Source organism: Antennarius striatus, chromosome 18 (genome assembly GCF_040054535.1).
Source record: "Antennarius striatus isolate MH-2024 chromosome 18, ASM4005453v1, whole genome shotgun sequence".
NCBI lineage: Eukaryota > Metazoa > Chordata > Actinopteri > Lophiiformes > Antennariidae > Antennarius > Antennarius striatus.
The window spans coordinates 1341531-1354602 of NC_090793.1; the positions used below are offsets into that span (position 1 = coordinate 1341531).

A 13072-nucleotide genomic window follows, 5' to 3' on the forward strand; every position below is an offset into this window, starting at 1 on the left:
ACGCGACGCTAAACCGGCGCCGGTGAGGTCACATGATGATCACATGATGGACGCAAAAAACGTGCCGCCGCCTTGCAACAGGAGGACACTCAGCCCCATGTTTTTGCCGGAGTCACAGTGAACGCAGCATGCAGCAGCCTCCCCATCGCTGGCGGATCGGGTTCCAGCTGCAGGCTGGAGGGGGGGCGGGATGGGATGGTGATGGGGGTGGGGGCAAACTTCACGAAGAGAAGCGACGAAGGTCCCGAACCGCCGCGGTCGCCCTCTTCGTCGCTTCTCCCGGTCAAAGTTGAGGCAGCATGCCGCAGGAAGCGAAGCCGGTCACATGACATGGACGACAACACAGAGAGAGGAAGAGGAAGAGAGGAAGAGGAAGAGACGGTACCTCGATCGCAGCTGTTCCCCATCATCTGAGGAGAGGACACACACACACACACACACACACACACACAGTCAGACGGGATTGGCCGGAGCCACCTGTCAGCCAATGAGGTTACGCCGCCGACGTCTTCCTCCGTCCCGCGAGCATCCTCGACCTGCCTCTCCCTCCTCAGCACTGCATCCTCCTTCCTCCTCCTCTTCCTCCTCCTCACGGTCCGTCCTCTCCTCCTCTCGCTCTCCACTCAGCGGTAATTCTAACCCCCTCTCTCCCTCTTCCTCTCTCCCTCTTCCTCTCTTTACTGCATTTATTCAATCAATCGCTCTCGCTGCTCGGCTTCCTCTCCTCTCTCTCTCTTTGCAGCAGCCTCTCTCTCTCTCTTCTTCATCTCCTCCTCCTCTTCCTCTGGAGCTTCATTCAACACGGCGCTGAGAGGATAACTAGGAAATAAGTTTTACCCCCCCCAAGCCAGACGATGTAGGACAAAACTCTGGGGCTTCAGCTCAGATCTGTGTTAAAGCGAGAGGAGAGACGGGCGAACTGACGATCGTGACCGATTTATTAATATTTACACGTTCAGGTTATCAGATTTAACCCCCGGGAACTGTTCGGGCCCAAAAGTGACATTTTTGTTGTTTTTATACGTGTTTCTCTCCCAATAAATCAGTCAGTTAAAAGACTAAATATATGAAATTTTGCCAGTAATTTTCTTTCATTTTTATTTTCTAAATTCCTTAATGCCTGTCATTGGAAGTGTATAGAATAGCAGATTTTCATTGTGTACACACAATACCTAAAATGGTCAAAAATGGTGCAATTCACTCCCATTATAACCACATATTTTTCATATATTTTTTTTTATTTTTATTTTATTTTATATATTTTTTTTATTTTTTATAAATATATATTTTCACATTTTTCTTATATATATATATTATATATGTATAGATTATTCACATCTTCAGTCACAACTTTCTTTTAACGTGTTTACGCATTACATTATAATTTATTTCATGTTTTTTTTATTGTGTTTGTCAGTTTTGTCTTCATTCCAGATGAGGTCAGCAGTAAACGTGTTTCTCACCGAGCGGCGGCGTGACGTCAGACATATTTTAGCGTGAACTGAAACGGGTTTAAACTGGAAAGCGTCCCAGTTAACGTTCTCAGGGGTTGAAGAACGTACGTTTGTCCGCGCCGGACATGACAATGATGGATCCATCGCAAAACCCAAGCGTTGATGCAATTTCCTCCGGGATTAATAAAGTATATCTATCTATCTATGTGCCGTGATGCCTTCAGGTGTCACGCGAGCGTAGCATTTCTGAAAACTGACATCGCCACAACTTAGTGACGTCACAGAGTGATGAAATCATTTCAATTCGAACGCAGCAAATGAAATAACGTCAGAGGCGGAGCTAAAACCCAACTGTTTCCTCCTTCTCCCGGCTGTGGTAGAAGGTTTATCGCCATAGAAACAATGGTTACATCAGTGATGTATGACATCATAGGTCCGCCCCAGTGTGTGATGTTAGCATGCTAGCGTTCCGCTAACTAACGAGGTCATGATGTGTGACCACATTATCCGTTGACTGGAAGCTAATGTCGTCTCCTAAGCCTGCTAGCTGCTACCGGATGCTAACTTTCACCACCCGCTAAAGGCTGCTAGCTGCTTGATTACATTAAACCGCGGCTGTAATGTGATTAGACGGGACAGGAAGTCCATCTGTGGAGCGTCTGCAAACCCAGACGCGTTCACGTCCAATCAGACGTCGGCACTGAGGTCACACGGAAGGAAACACATCATCTGCATATCGTGTAACGTGGCTGGATCGGCCCGCGGTGCGTTCAGGGGACCTAAGGATGACTCAGACGTTCTAAACGTGCTGATTCTGACCTTTGACCCTCCAGCGCAGGCTCAGGTGTGACATCATCAGGAAGCAGCAGCAGAGGAATGCGAGGAACGTTCAAAGGTGTCGGACACGCCTGGAGACGCCGACACAACACAGGTAAACTCCTCATGAATAGATCCTTTGTGTCGGACCGGCGAACCGCTATCGGCCAATCACAGACAGCTCGTACCGCCAGGTTCAAATCCCTCGGAAACAGTTTGTCTCTTATCGCGGTCGTAAACCGCAATCTGTCTCTATTCTTAGCTTGTTTTTCGCCTCAAGTCGAAGACGGAACATCCCGAAGACGACTTCATGAAAGAAACAGTTCAGTCACAAATAAATGAAAACACCCGGAGGAAGAGGAGGAGGGACGGACGGACGGTTACATGATCAATATAAAAGCTAATCAATAAAAATGATTGGAAAAAAGGAAATATTCTGTAGATTCTTAAAGAGAAAAAGTGGCTGAGTTTGACCTTTTTTTTGGTTGTGTTTTATAATTGGTTCCTTTCAGAGGGGAGGGGTCGGGGTGTTTATGTTTACGCTGATCACATACGTCAGATATTGGTTATTGTTGTGTAAACAAGTCGTCTGTAAGCGCTCCTGATCTTCGTCTGATTGGTCGGTTTGACAGACAAGCTGTCCTCTTCACAAACGGATTCAGGCTTCGCGGCAAATATTCTAAGAATGTCTTTCACATAATGAAACCAGTTTGTGGGGCTGCCCACACACACACACACACACACACACGCACACACACACACACACACACACACACACACACACACACACGCACATTCCTCTCCTTTGTTAACATGAATCGTCGGCTCTCAGAGGAACTGGGTTTTGATTTAAATCCTTATTAACTGATTTTCCCTCTACTGGTGATGCGTTCACTGGCGTAGGAGAAAATAAAGACGAGTCCGACCCGCGGTTCCCAGAACCGATCACCTGTTCCCGCCCACAGAACATCCCAGAATCCTTCAGTCACAAACAGGAAGTGAAAGCAATCCCACAACAACCCACACGAGACAGGAAACGCTCGCACGCCTCATACGCCGTCACCACATCTAGAGGTCAGAGGTCAGCATCATCATCATCAGCATGACATCACAGCAGCTACAGTCTGCCTGCAGGTCACGATGCATTTAAGGACCAATGGATGAGCAGAAGGGGAAAACCTCTTTTTGTAGGTAGAGACCGTAAACATGGAGCCAAAAGCAGATTCACACCTTAAAATACTGCTAGAAGTACATGAGTACACGAGTACACGTACAAATACTAGAATACAAGAAGAAATCAGTTTAACATCCGGATTACCTCTGGAGTATTTTAAATCACTACAACCTTTAGTACTAACTATAAATACTGAAGTATTTTTCTTACTTTCACATTAAGATCCTTCAAAAAATAAAAGTACTTCTACTGCTCTGAGTACTTCAGTCCGTTTGAAGTATTAGAAGTACTTTAATATTCCATGACTTCTACCTCAACATTACCGGGAGAACCGCACCGGTGGTTCCGGTAATAACGGCTTCGTCTCCGGTCGAGTCCCGCTTCGTCACAACCTCACGTGTTTCTATCCGCCTCGAACGAACGGCGTCAATGACGTAACGTCCATTCGCAGTGACGTCACGTTTGTTTTTGAACGTAAAAGCGGAGACCTACCGTCAAGGTCCATCACGGAGGAGCGTTAACTCATGTTCTGCACACACACATACACACACACACACACACACACACACACACCGACACCGGACGGATTCACGCGATCAGTCGTCCCGCACACACACTTCCGCTCCCCGCCTTCACAATAAAAGTCGGTCGCGCTCATCGAGAGTATTTATGTAAAATAAATAAAACGTTTAAAATTATTAATAATTAATTAAATGAGAATTATTTATATAATTTAGCACACTTTTATATTTTCTACAATATTTAGTTCTAATTCCCCGTTTTATTCACATTTACAGATATAACGCGCCACATTGAGACAAATCGCAGATATTTTTTTTGTGTTCTAGTTTATTTTGGCATTTGTTCAAGAAAATAGTATTTTCTTATTTGTTTCCCAGTCCTAAATTTAACTTCCATGTTGAAGGAATATTCATTTCCTTTTTTCATATCTGAGAAAAAACATCTAATTTTCAAATTTGAATAAAGACAAAAATCATGAACCCTCACAAATATCCAAATGAGCTTAAGATCTAATTGTAGCCCTGAAAAAAAAAATTAAAATGAAGCAAAATAATCCAAGGCCTTTAATCGGTTTGTGAGTTATGACCGGTTCCCATTCTATATTCATATTATTTAATTTTTAACTTAATTTTTTAATTTATATTATATCTCCTGCTGTGACAGGAGGTTCTGACAGCGTCGGCGATGCTGCCGTTACAATCAGGCTTCAGGCTGAGACCTAACGGGTTCACTAACTGTTTATTGTGACATTTATAGACTGAATCAGGAGCGGTTCCAAGCTTTTAATTTGAAGGCGGGGTCGTAGGATGTGTGGTTTTATTGTGAAAGAGCTGACAGGTGGGGGGCGGAGTGGAATGCAGCCGATCCAGAGCTCAAGTCAGAGATTCAGCTTCACAGAGTCATCAACAAAAGCACCCAGTGTGTGTGTGTGTGTGTGTGTGTGTGTGTGTGTGTGTTATCACCTAAAAAAAAACAGATGAATAAATAAATAAATAGACAAATAAATAAACATGAATAAATCAAACCCCCCCAGGCTGCTGGGACGGGTTCCTTCTGACTTTAAAAAACATTTCATTTAATTTTACTCTTCAAAGAACCGCAGTAACCATCAAAATCCCAGTAAATAGACAGAACGGGACCAGATGCATGCTGGGAAATCTCCCTGTGAGGTAACAGAGGTGTGATGGTCCCGCCGCAGCGCTTACACAACTCAGAGGTGTTTGGATTGTGCAATGAGACACTAAAGTTTGATAAACCCCCCCCCTGGGATCAGCGTGGGGTCAAAACCTCCTCTGCAGGTAGGAATGAGGGGGGTGCCCCCCCATGCCGGTTTCACACCCTGGGGGGGGGTGTATGAGGGGGAGGGGCTTCCTGTCACCGGTGAGCTCATCGTGTGACATCACGGTCGAGCGATGAAGAAAAACGTGACGGCTCAGTGAGAGAGTCTTGTCGACGCAGGAATTAGACCGGACCCAAACCACTTCCCAGTTCCAGTAACGTGGAAGTAAACAGCCAGTAAACAGCCAGTAAACAACAGAAGAAGAAGAAGTCTAACTTCCTGTTTTCATTAATCAGTCCCAGTGTAAACCCCCCCATCAGAACCAGTATATCTACAGCATCCATCCCAGTACGAAACCAGGACCAACTCCAACTAAATATGATTTCAACACACGAACGAATCCATCCCAGTAAAACTCCACCATCAAACCCAGTGTAAACAGCATCAAACCCAGTGTAAACAGCATCAAACCCAGTGTAAACAGCATCAAACCCAGTGTAAACAGCATCAAACCCAGTGTAAACAGCATCAAACCCAGTGTAAATAGCATCAAACCCAGTGTAAACACAATGAGTCCAGAAATGAAACCAGTTTGGATCCAGGAACGGATCGGTCTACTTCCTGAAACTCAGACTCAATCCAGTCTGAACTGGTTATTTCAGGCCTGTTTGTGTGGTCAGACTGGGGACATTAACATATAAATAACCCCCCTGCCCCTGCCCTCCCCCACCTACAGCTGCTGGGTGAGACCGGGTGACGGGGGTCAGAGCATGAATGAACTTTTTTGTGTGTGTCCATCCGATAACCGATCAATAAACCGATCAACAGTTTGGATCATTCTGAATCAAAACACCCAGACATTCGGGGGTCCAACACCAGAGCCCCCCCAGTTCTGAGCCCTTGCAATTCTGTGCGGGAAACCCCTCGGCTGAGCGTCACACGGGGGAGGGGGGGGCAGCGAGGGTCAGAGGGGCAAACGGACACTGGGGGGGCTTTGTCCTCCGACATTCCCAGGTCGCAGCGGCGTTCCCACGCAGAGCGGGGGGAAATACAAGCTGCACCCGAACGCCTCGTTTTCACGGCGGTGAGAAACATCCAAAGCGACCGAGTGGCAACGTTCCGACGCTCCTGAACGCACCGCGATAACAGGAAGTTAATGACACAGTAAATCTATTTCCCTTATTTAAATATGTAGATTAGTTCAACTACTGCAACTACCAGTTGCATGATGGGAAGGATAGGGCCCAATGTTATTTGTCCTGGATTTTTAATTCCAGGACAAATGAGACGTCCTGGAATGCATCTCCCAAAGCCTCCAGGATGTTCCAGGAATCGGATTTACTTTAATAAAAACCCTTAAACTGTGAATTTGTAGTTTTTTAGCGGAAAAAAAAACTACAAACGCTCGTCTGGGTATCATCAGCGATGCGTTCACTGTCGCCCCCGACAACGGTTGACCTCACGCTGGCGGGCGTGGCGATACCTGTGTTCTCATCTCCGCTTCCTGGTTTCAGAGCGAAGCAGAACAAAACAATAACAATAGTCTGTTGTCATGGCAACTAAATCCTTCACTTCCCCCCCTCTTTTAAAGTTCTTACCTAGCATGGTGCTGCCCTCTGCTGGGAAGTCTGGGAACTGTCCCTCTGAGGGGACGCTGACCGTCCTGCGGAGACTTCGAGCCTTGGATGAGTTGGAGGGGCTCTTCTGGGGGTCCCCCCCAGCCTGAGGAGGAAGAGGAGGAAGATGAAGAGGAGGAGGAGGAAGAGGAGATGACTGTGAGTGAATCCAGTCACGCCAAAACGTCCGGAGACGACAGCGCCTCAGGAGACAAATGTACGATTGCAAAAGACAGGCGGTCGCCATGGAAACCCACCTCGTCCTCCTTGTTCAGCAGGATGAGCTGGCTGTCCGTCAGGATGCACATCTTCCTCTCCCAGACGCCGCCGTCGGCGTACGGACTCTGACCGCAGGAGAAGCGGTGAGCCGGAGGACCTTTGACATCTGAGACGGGGAAGAGCGTCAGGATTATTAGTGATCTTCATCATCATCATCATCATAAACTTCCATAGCCGGAGCCTTTTTCATCTGACATCTGAACTTTTTTAAAAATATAATTTTAAAAATTATTTTTATTTTTAAAAATAAATTTTAAAAATAATTTTTATTTATTAATTATTGTTTTTTATTCAAAAATTCTTACATTTCTATTTCTATTTATTCATTTTTATTTAAATATATCTCTAAACTGGAATATTCCTTGACATTACTGTGTGAACCTGCAGGGGGCGCTGCGCCCCTAAACTTCACCCTGATCTGTTTTCACCTAGAAGGAGGAGGAGGTCGATTAAAAATGAAAGTGATGTCTGGAGGAATTAGCAGTCATGTGATCTCAGCCGACTCAGCAAAGGTCAGAGGTCGTGTCAGCGCGAGTTAGCGTCGTGGCCGTGGTGCGTTCAGGGTCTCTAGTTACAGCGGAACAGTCGAGGTTTCTGCTACTACAACAACAAAAAAACTCCTTTTTTCCCCCAGAAGCTGGAAAGAAGCGAACAAAGAATTCGGATCAGGATGGCGTTTGGGGGTCAGCTGATGCGGCGAGGGGCGGAGCAGGAAGCAGCTGAGGAGCTGCGTTTTCAGGAGGCTATTTCTGGCGGCGTGCTAAATCATCCACGTCAAAGCGGGGGCCGGGGGACCCCCCCACCCCCCCCCCCCGAGGACCTGAGGGGAGTCGCACCTGCTCCGGCTCGGAGCTGCTGAGTGAAGCGGCGGCGAGGGGAAGCTAATTGGACGGCGGCGCGGCCAATGGAGAGTCAGGTCACACGGGAGGTCAGAGGTCAAACGCACCTGCTGCAGAATCAGCTGATCGACAAGTCGCCAGACGGAGATGCGTGAAAGAGACTTCAGCTGGAATGATTGGAGGAATGTGTGTGTGTGTGTGTGTGTGTGTGTGTGTGTGTGTGTGTGTGTGTGTGTGTGTGTGTGTGTGTGTGTGTGTGTGTGTGTGTGTGTGTGTGTGTGTGTGTGGACAGGTGTTGGACTTTCAAACATTTCCAGTCAGAGTCGAGTTTCTCTTCACTTTAACACACATGCTGTCACACTTACACACACTTACACACACTTACACACACTTACACACACACACTAACTCGTCTGACGGTGCGTTCACTGCCATCCCGTCGTTTTCCTCCTGGGGGAGGAGGAGGAATTGGACAAGTTTTCAGGACAAACAAGAAGAAACTTCTTCAGCCGACAGAACAGGTTCTCTCTCAGGTCGACAGAGGCGGCTTTGTCTGCGACCTGTTCACACACACACACACACACACACACACACACACACACACACACACACACACACACACACACACACCCACCCTCTGCAGCAGGCAGGTCTGGTCTCCACGGCAACCAGTAAATAGAGCAGGTCCTGCTCCAATCACAGCCCGGTAACGACACGCCGCAGCTTTATCCACATTCAACAGGAAGGAGTGTGGGGGGGAGGGGTGTGTCGCTGAGATCACACACACACACACACACACACACACACACACACACACACACACACACACACACTGAGCAGCAGATGGCCGAAACTTCCAACTTTTTCTGCAACCGACAGATCACGTGACCAACCAAGAAAATAGAAATGTGCTTTATGCTAAACGGTCGGATGAATCCACCGTCGTCCAATCAGACGTCCTCCATCGTGGCGTCCGGCCTGAGGCGAAGGCAACGCCCTTTTATTAACATTTCAGCCCTCTGAGTGTCTGCTTTTGCATCTGCAAAGCGCATTCTGTCAGTCAAGTGTCAATCAGGACAGCAGCCTGCGTGGGAGGGTGGGGGTCAGAGGTCAGAGGTCAGCAGCGCCTGCCATCAGCAGAGGAGTTGACACGCCGAAGCACAATGACCACAGCAGGAACACACAACACACACACACACACACACACACACACTGGTGTCCCGGTTACCCAGCAGGCAGCGGGTGAAACCGGTTCAGCTGAACCGGTTCTGCTCCGGTTACCCACAAACCCACAAACCAACTTCCTGAACCCAAAGGATAATTAGAAATAAAACTAAAAGACACGCGAGGAGGGACACGTGGAACGTGTGGAGCTCTCTATTGGTCGGTGTGAGTCACGTGTCATCAAGAGGAGACGTTTGTATCAAAATATCAGAACAGAATCCGCAGAATTCCATGGAAAAATAAATAAACAGATCAGGACTTGTGTTAAAATGACAAGAAAACAGTTTAGATGGTCATAAATGAAGGTTTTAGTCCAGGAATCATAAGGGTTTAGTTTAACCTGATTAAACCAGGGTTTAGGTTTAACCTGATTAAACCAGAGATTAGTTTAACCTGATTAAACCAGGGTTTAGTTTAACCTGATTAAACCAGGGTTTAGTTTAACCTGATTAAACCAGAGATTAGTTTAACCTGATTAAACCAGGGTTCAGTTTAACCTGATTGAACCAGGGTTTAGTTCAACCTGATTGAACCAGAGATTGGTTTAACCTGCTTAAACCAGGGTTTAGTTTAACCTGCTTAAACCAGGGTATAGTTTAACACGATTAAAACAGACAGAAACTCCGCCCACTTGACCAAATGATTCTCAGCATCCTGATCAATGAATCGGGTCATTTCAAAATTTATTCGAACTGCACATCAGATACTTAACTTTTTTTTTAACGTGTTACCTCATCTATGATTTCTACTTCCTCCTACCCAGAAGCCATTGTGACGGCGGCGGACTCTAACCTCAGAGAGCAACGTTTTAAGCAAGGTGAGGTGAAGTGTTTAACTTGGTGCCTGTATCTCCTGTGCTGGATGACCTTTGTAAGGTGTGATCACGCCAAGCCCATCTTCCTCCCCCTCTGAACAAACTACCAGCTCAAAGAGAGGGAATTAAACCCATCGCTGCACAAACGCTCCTCCTTGCTGCTTTTACATCTAGCCCGTGCACCGGTAATGGCGGGTGTGTGTGTGTGTGTGTGTGTGTGTGTGTGGGTGTGTAGGGGTGACAGTACCGCTTCCATCCCAGGATGATGGACGACCACGCCTGTGGACTGGAGGGGGGAGCGGCCAGGCGGCTCGACACTACGAGAACGTCATTAATTAACACCCCAACAGTCAGAATGAGGTCGGAACTCCCATCAGCCTTTGTGCTTCTGTATTCATATGAAATTTAAGCCTATTTTTTAGTTGTTTTATCAGAAAAAGACTGATTCAAACTGATTGGACAGTCCGAATACGAGGCGTTCCATCCTGAGGTTTTGTCTGGTTTGGGACTTTGAATAAAGACCAGAATGCATTGCTCTAAACGAGGTGTCTACTCATCAACCAGGTCACATGTTGGTCCAACTCTGGATGGGTTTCATTTGATGCCAACAGCTCAGTCAAAACCCCTCTTATGACCGACAGAAGCTAATGGCTAATAAATGATTCAGCTGCTCTTTATTGGGATGATTTATGTCACAATAATAAACCTGTTGAGGTGTTTAAGACACAAAAATAAACCTTTAGCCTTTAAATATTTAAAGGAGGTGCTCTGCAGAACCTCTGAGACGAGAACCAATGAGTTCCGCATGAAGACACACGTTTATTATCATCAGTCTCCAAATGTTACATCTGCACATCTTGTTCCAGCGGAAAATGCTATTAGCATAACTTAACCTTCAAGCTAGCTGCTCGGCTGAGCGTTACACACTCGTAATGTTTTCGGAAGCAGCTGCGGGCTGATTTCACGCTGGTAATCAGCACGAGGACTCTTCACACGGGGCTGCTGGTAGAAAACTAAAAAGCCTACGAGGCTGGGCAGAGTTCACCAAACAACTTCTGAGAAATGCTCTCAGTTGCATTCGTGTCACGTGGGAATTATGAACGCCGACTACCAGACCAGGATGAAGAGACTCCTACCGGACTCTGATGCTTCGGCGTCAGGGTCGTCCCTCAGGACTCGGCTGATCCTCCGAGAGAACGCGTTGAGGAAGTTGCTGATGGAGGTCGCCCTTCGCTTGGAGTCTGATCCCGCCTTCCCGCCCTGATCGCCGTCCGTACCGGGTTCTGACATGGACCTGAGGTAGGGGAACATCCTGCGCAGAGTCCCAGGTCTCATCTTTTCGCCGCTCCGGTCGTCCGTGGTGACCCTGGGGAGGCTGAACAGCCTCAAGCTAAGACGCTCTCTGTTGTGCCCTTTGCCCTTGGGGGTGGCCATATCGGTTGCCCCCGGCGTCAGGCAGGCATATGTGTTCCACTTGTATCTGTCCAATGGCTGCTCAGGAAACGGCTGCCAAGGCTTCCTGTGATGGTGCCAGTCGTACGAGTCCTGACGGGGAACCTGGACTCCATCCTCGCAACCTTCCGGGGGGGTTCTACCTCTATTCATGGTACGGCGCACAGCAACTTCCTCCAGGCGGTGGCGGCCAACAGATGGACAAACTCGAAACAGCTGGTTGGCCGACAGCTGAGTCTCGAATGAAACGTCTCTGTTCAGAGTCGAGTCTTCTTCGAGTCGACGTCTTTCTCAACAGGCTGGTGACCGACTTCCTGGGAGGAAGTGGAGCGTCAGACGCAGACGAGAAGTTGCTCAAGCTCAGCCAATCACGGCTCACCCAAGAGCAAACCAGCAGACTGCGGTTTCCCTTACAAACAGACTGGAAACTGAAACTGCCTGTTGTAAGTGAGATAGTTCCATCCCATCATCGCCGTGGGAGATCCGTCAACTGTTTTTCCGTGTCGACAACAAGCAGAAAAACCAACAGTCCAATGAAAACCTGCCCCTAGTATCACATCGGTAGCATTGATTGATGGTTATTCTAGAGAAACTAGAAACCTCTGCCCTCAGACAGGAAGTAGGATTGACGTCCCATGGGGAGGGATCACAAACACCCCTGAAAACCTTCATCTGTCACGAGGGACCAGAGACATTTAACTCCGCCGATGACTTAACACGTCGACGCAGCAGAAAGAGGAAGCGTCCGTGTGTTGACTCACACGGAGACGAACACACTCAGCGTTTTGACGCCACGTTACATTTGTGGTTTCGTCCATGTGAATCATACGCACACACAAAAAAAGACATTCTGTCTGCAGCAACTAGAAGGTCAAAGGTTAAAGCATCCAGACAGAACATCCACTGGCAGACTCGTCTTCTTTATAACCTAAAATTACGCTTCTGGGAAGTTTCAGTCTGACTCTGACACCAGACTGGATCGGTGGGAACAAGTGGAAGAGGATTTGGTTTTCTGCTAAATGTTCCGCGGTGGAAGATAAACAGACATTTATCACGAATCTGTCATGGATAAAAACCACAGTGTTCTTATATTTTCAACATATTCTTTCTTCTGCGACCGAAAAAAGTGAAACAAAGCTGCTCTTCGTCTGAAAGAAAAGACACGACTATCTGAGTATCCAAGAAGTTGACTTCACTGTTGAAGCTGCTGCTTCAAAAAAAACCAAAAATATAATCAAACTGAAATGAATAAAATAATTTGTCAAATTCTGCAAAAAGAGTCAAGGATTCTGGGTCATGACCCACATGTCAGCCCTGATTGGATAACGGAGCGGCCGGTGTCCACGGAGACGACGCATCTAGGTCAGAGATAAGACGAGCTAAGCCGAGGAGACGGTCCGGTGTTCAGCCAATGACAGGCTAAGCTCAAATGTCAGGTTCCTGTCATCCAGTTTACGATCACATCAAACCCCAAGGAGTCAGGTGACGACCGATCGATTGGCAGATCGCGCGTTCACAAGGCCGGGAATATTCCTCAACAAGAGGCTTTTAGACGGATATCTCCAATGCATCGTAAATGTTGTCCAATCACAGAACAGGAACA

General features: G+C 47.2%; 1 protein-coding gene across 7 annotated transcripts in view; it reads right to left on the reverse strand.

Moving 5' to 3' along the window:
- rasal2 (RAS protein activator like 2) overlaps window positions 1-13072 on the reverse strand; it is a 32150-nt gene that overhangs the window by 13060 nt on the left and 6018 nt on the right. The window contains exons 1-3 of one of the 7 annotated variants that reach the window (XM_068341686.1): window positions 11154-11783; window positions 7119-7246; window positions 6844-6967 (exon numbers count right to left, since the gene is read on the reverse strand). In XM_068341686.1, coding sequence (XP_068197787.1) covers window positions 6844-6967; window positions 7119-7246; window positions 11154-11622 — 721 coding nt within the window. In that variant the 5' untranslated portion in view covers window positions 11623-11783. Of the gene's footprint in view, window positions 1-385; window positions 411-3936; window positions 4048-6843; window positions 6968-7118; window positions 7247-11153; window positions 11787-13072 lie in introns of those variants that run through there. The other 6 variants (XM_068341687.1, XM_068341685.1, XM_068341688.1 and 3 more) reach the window with 6 other exon arrangements.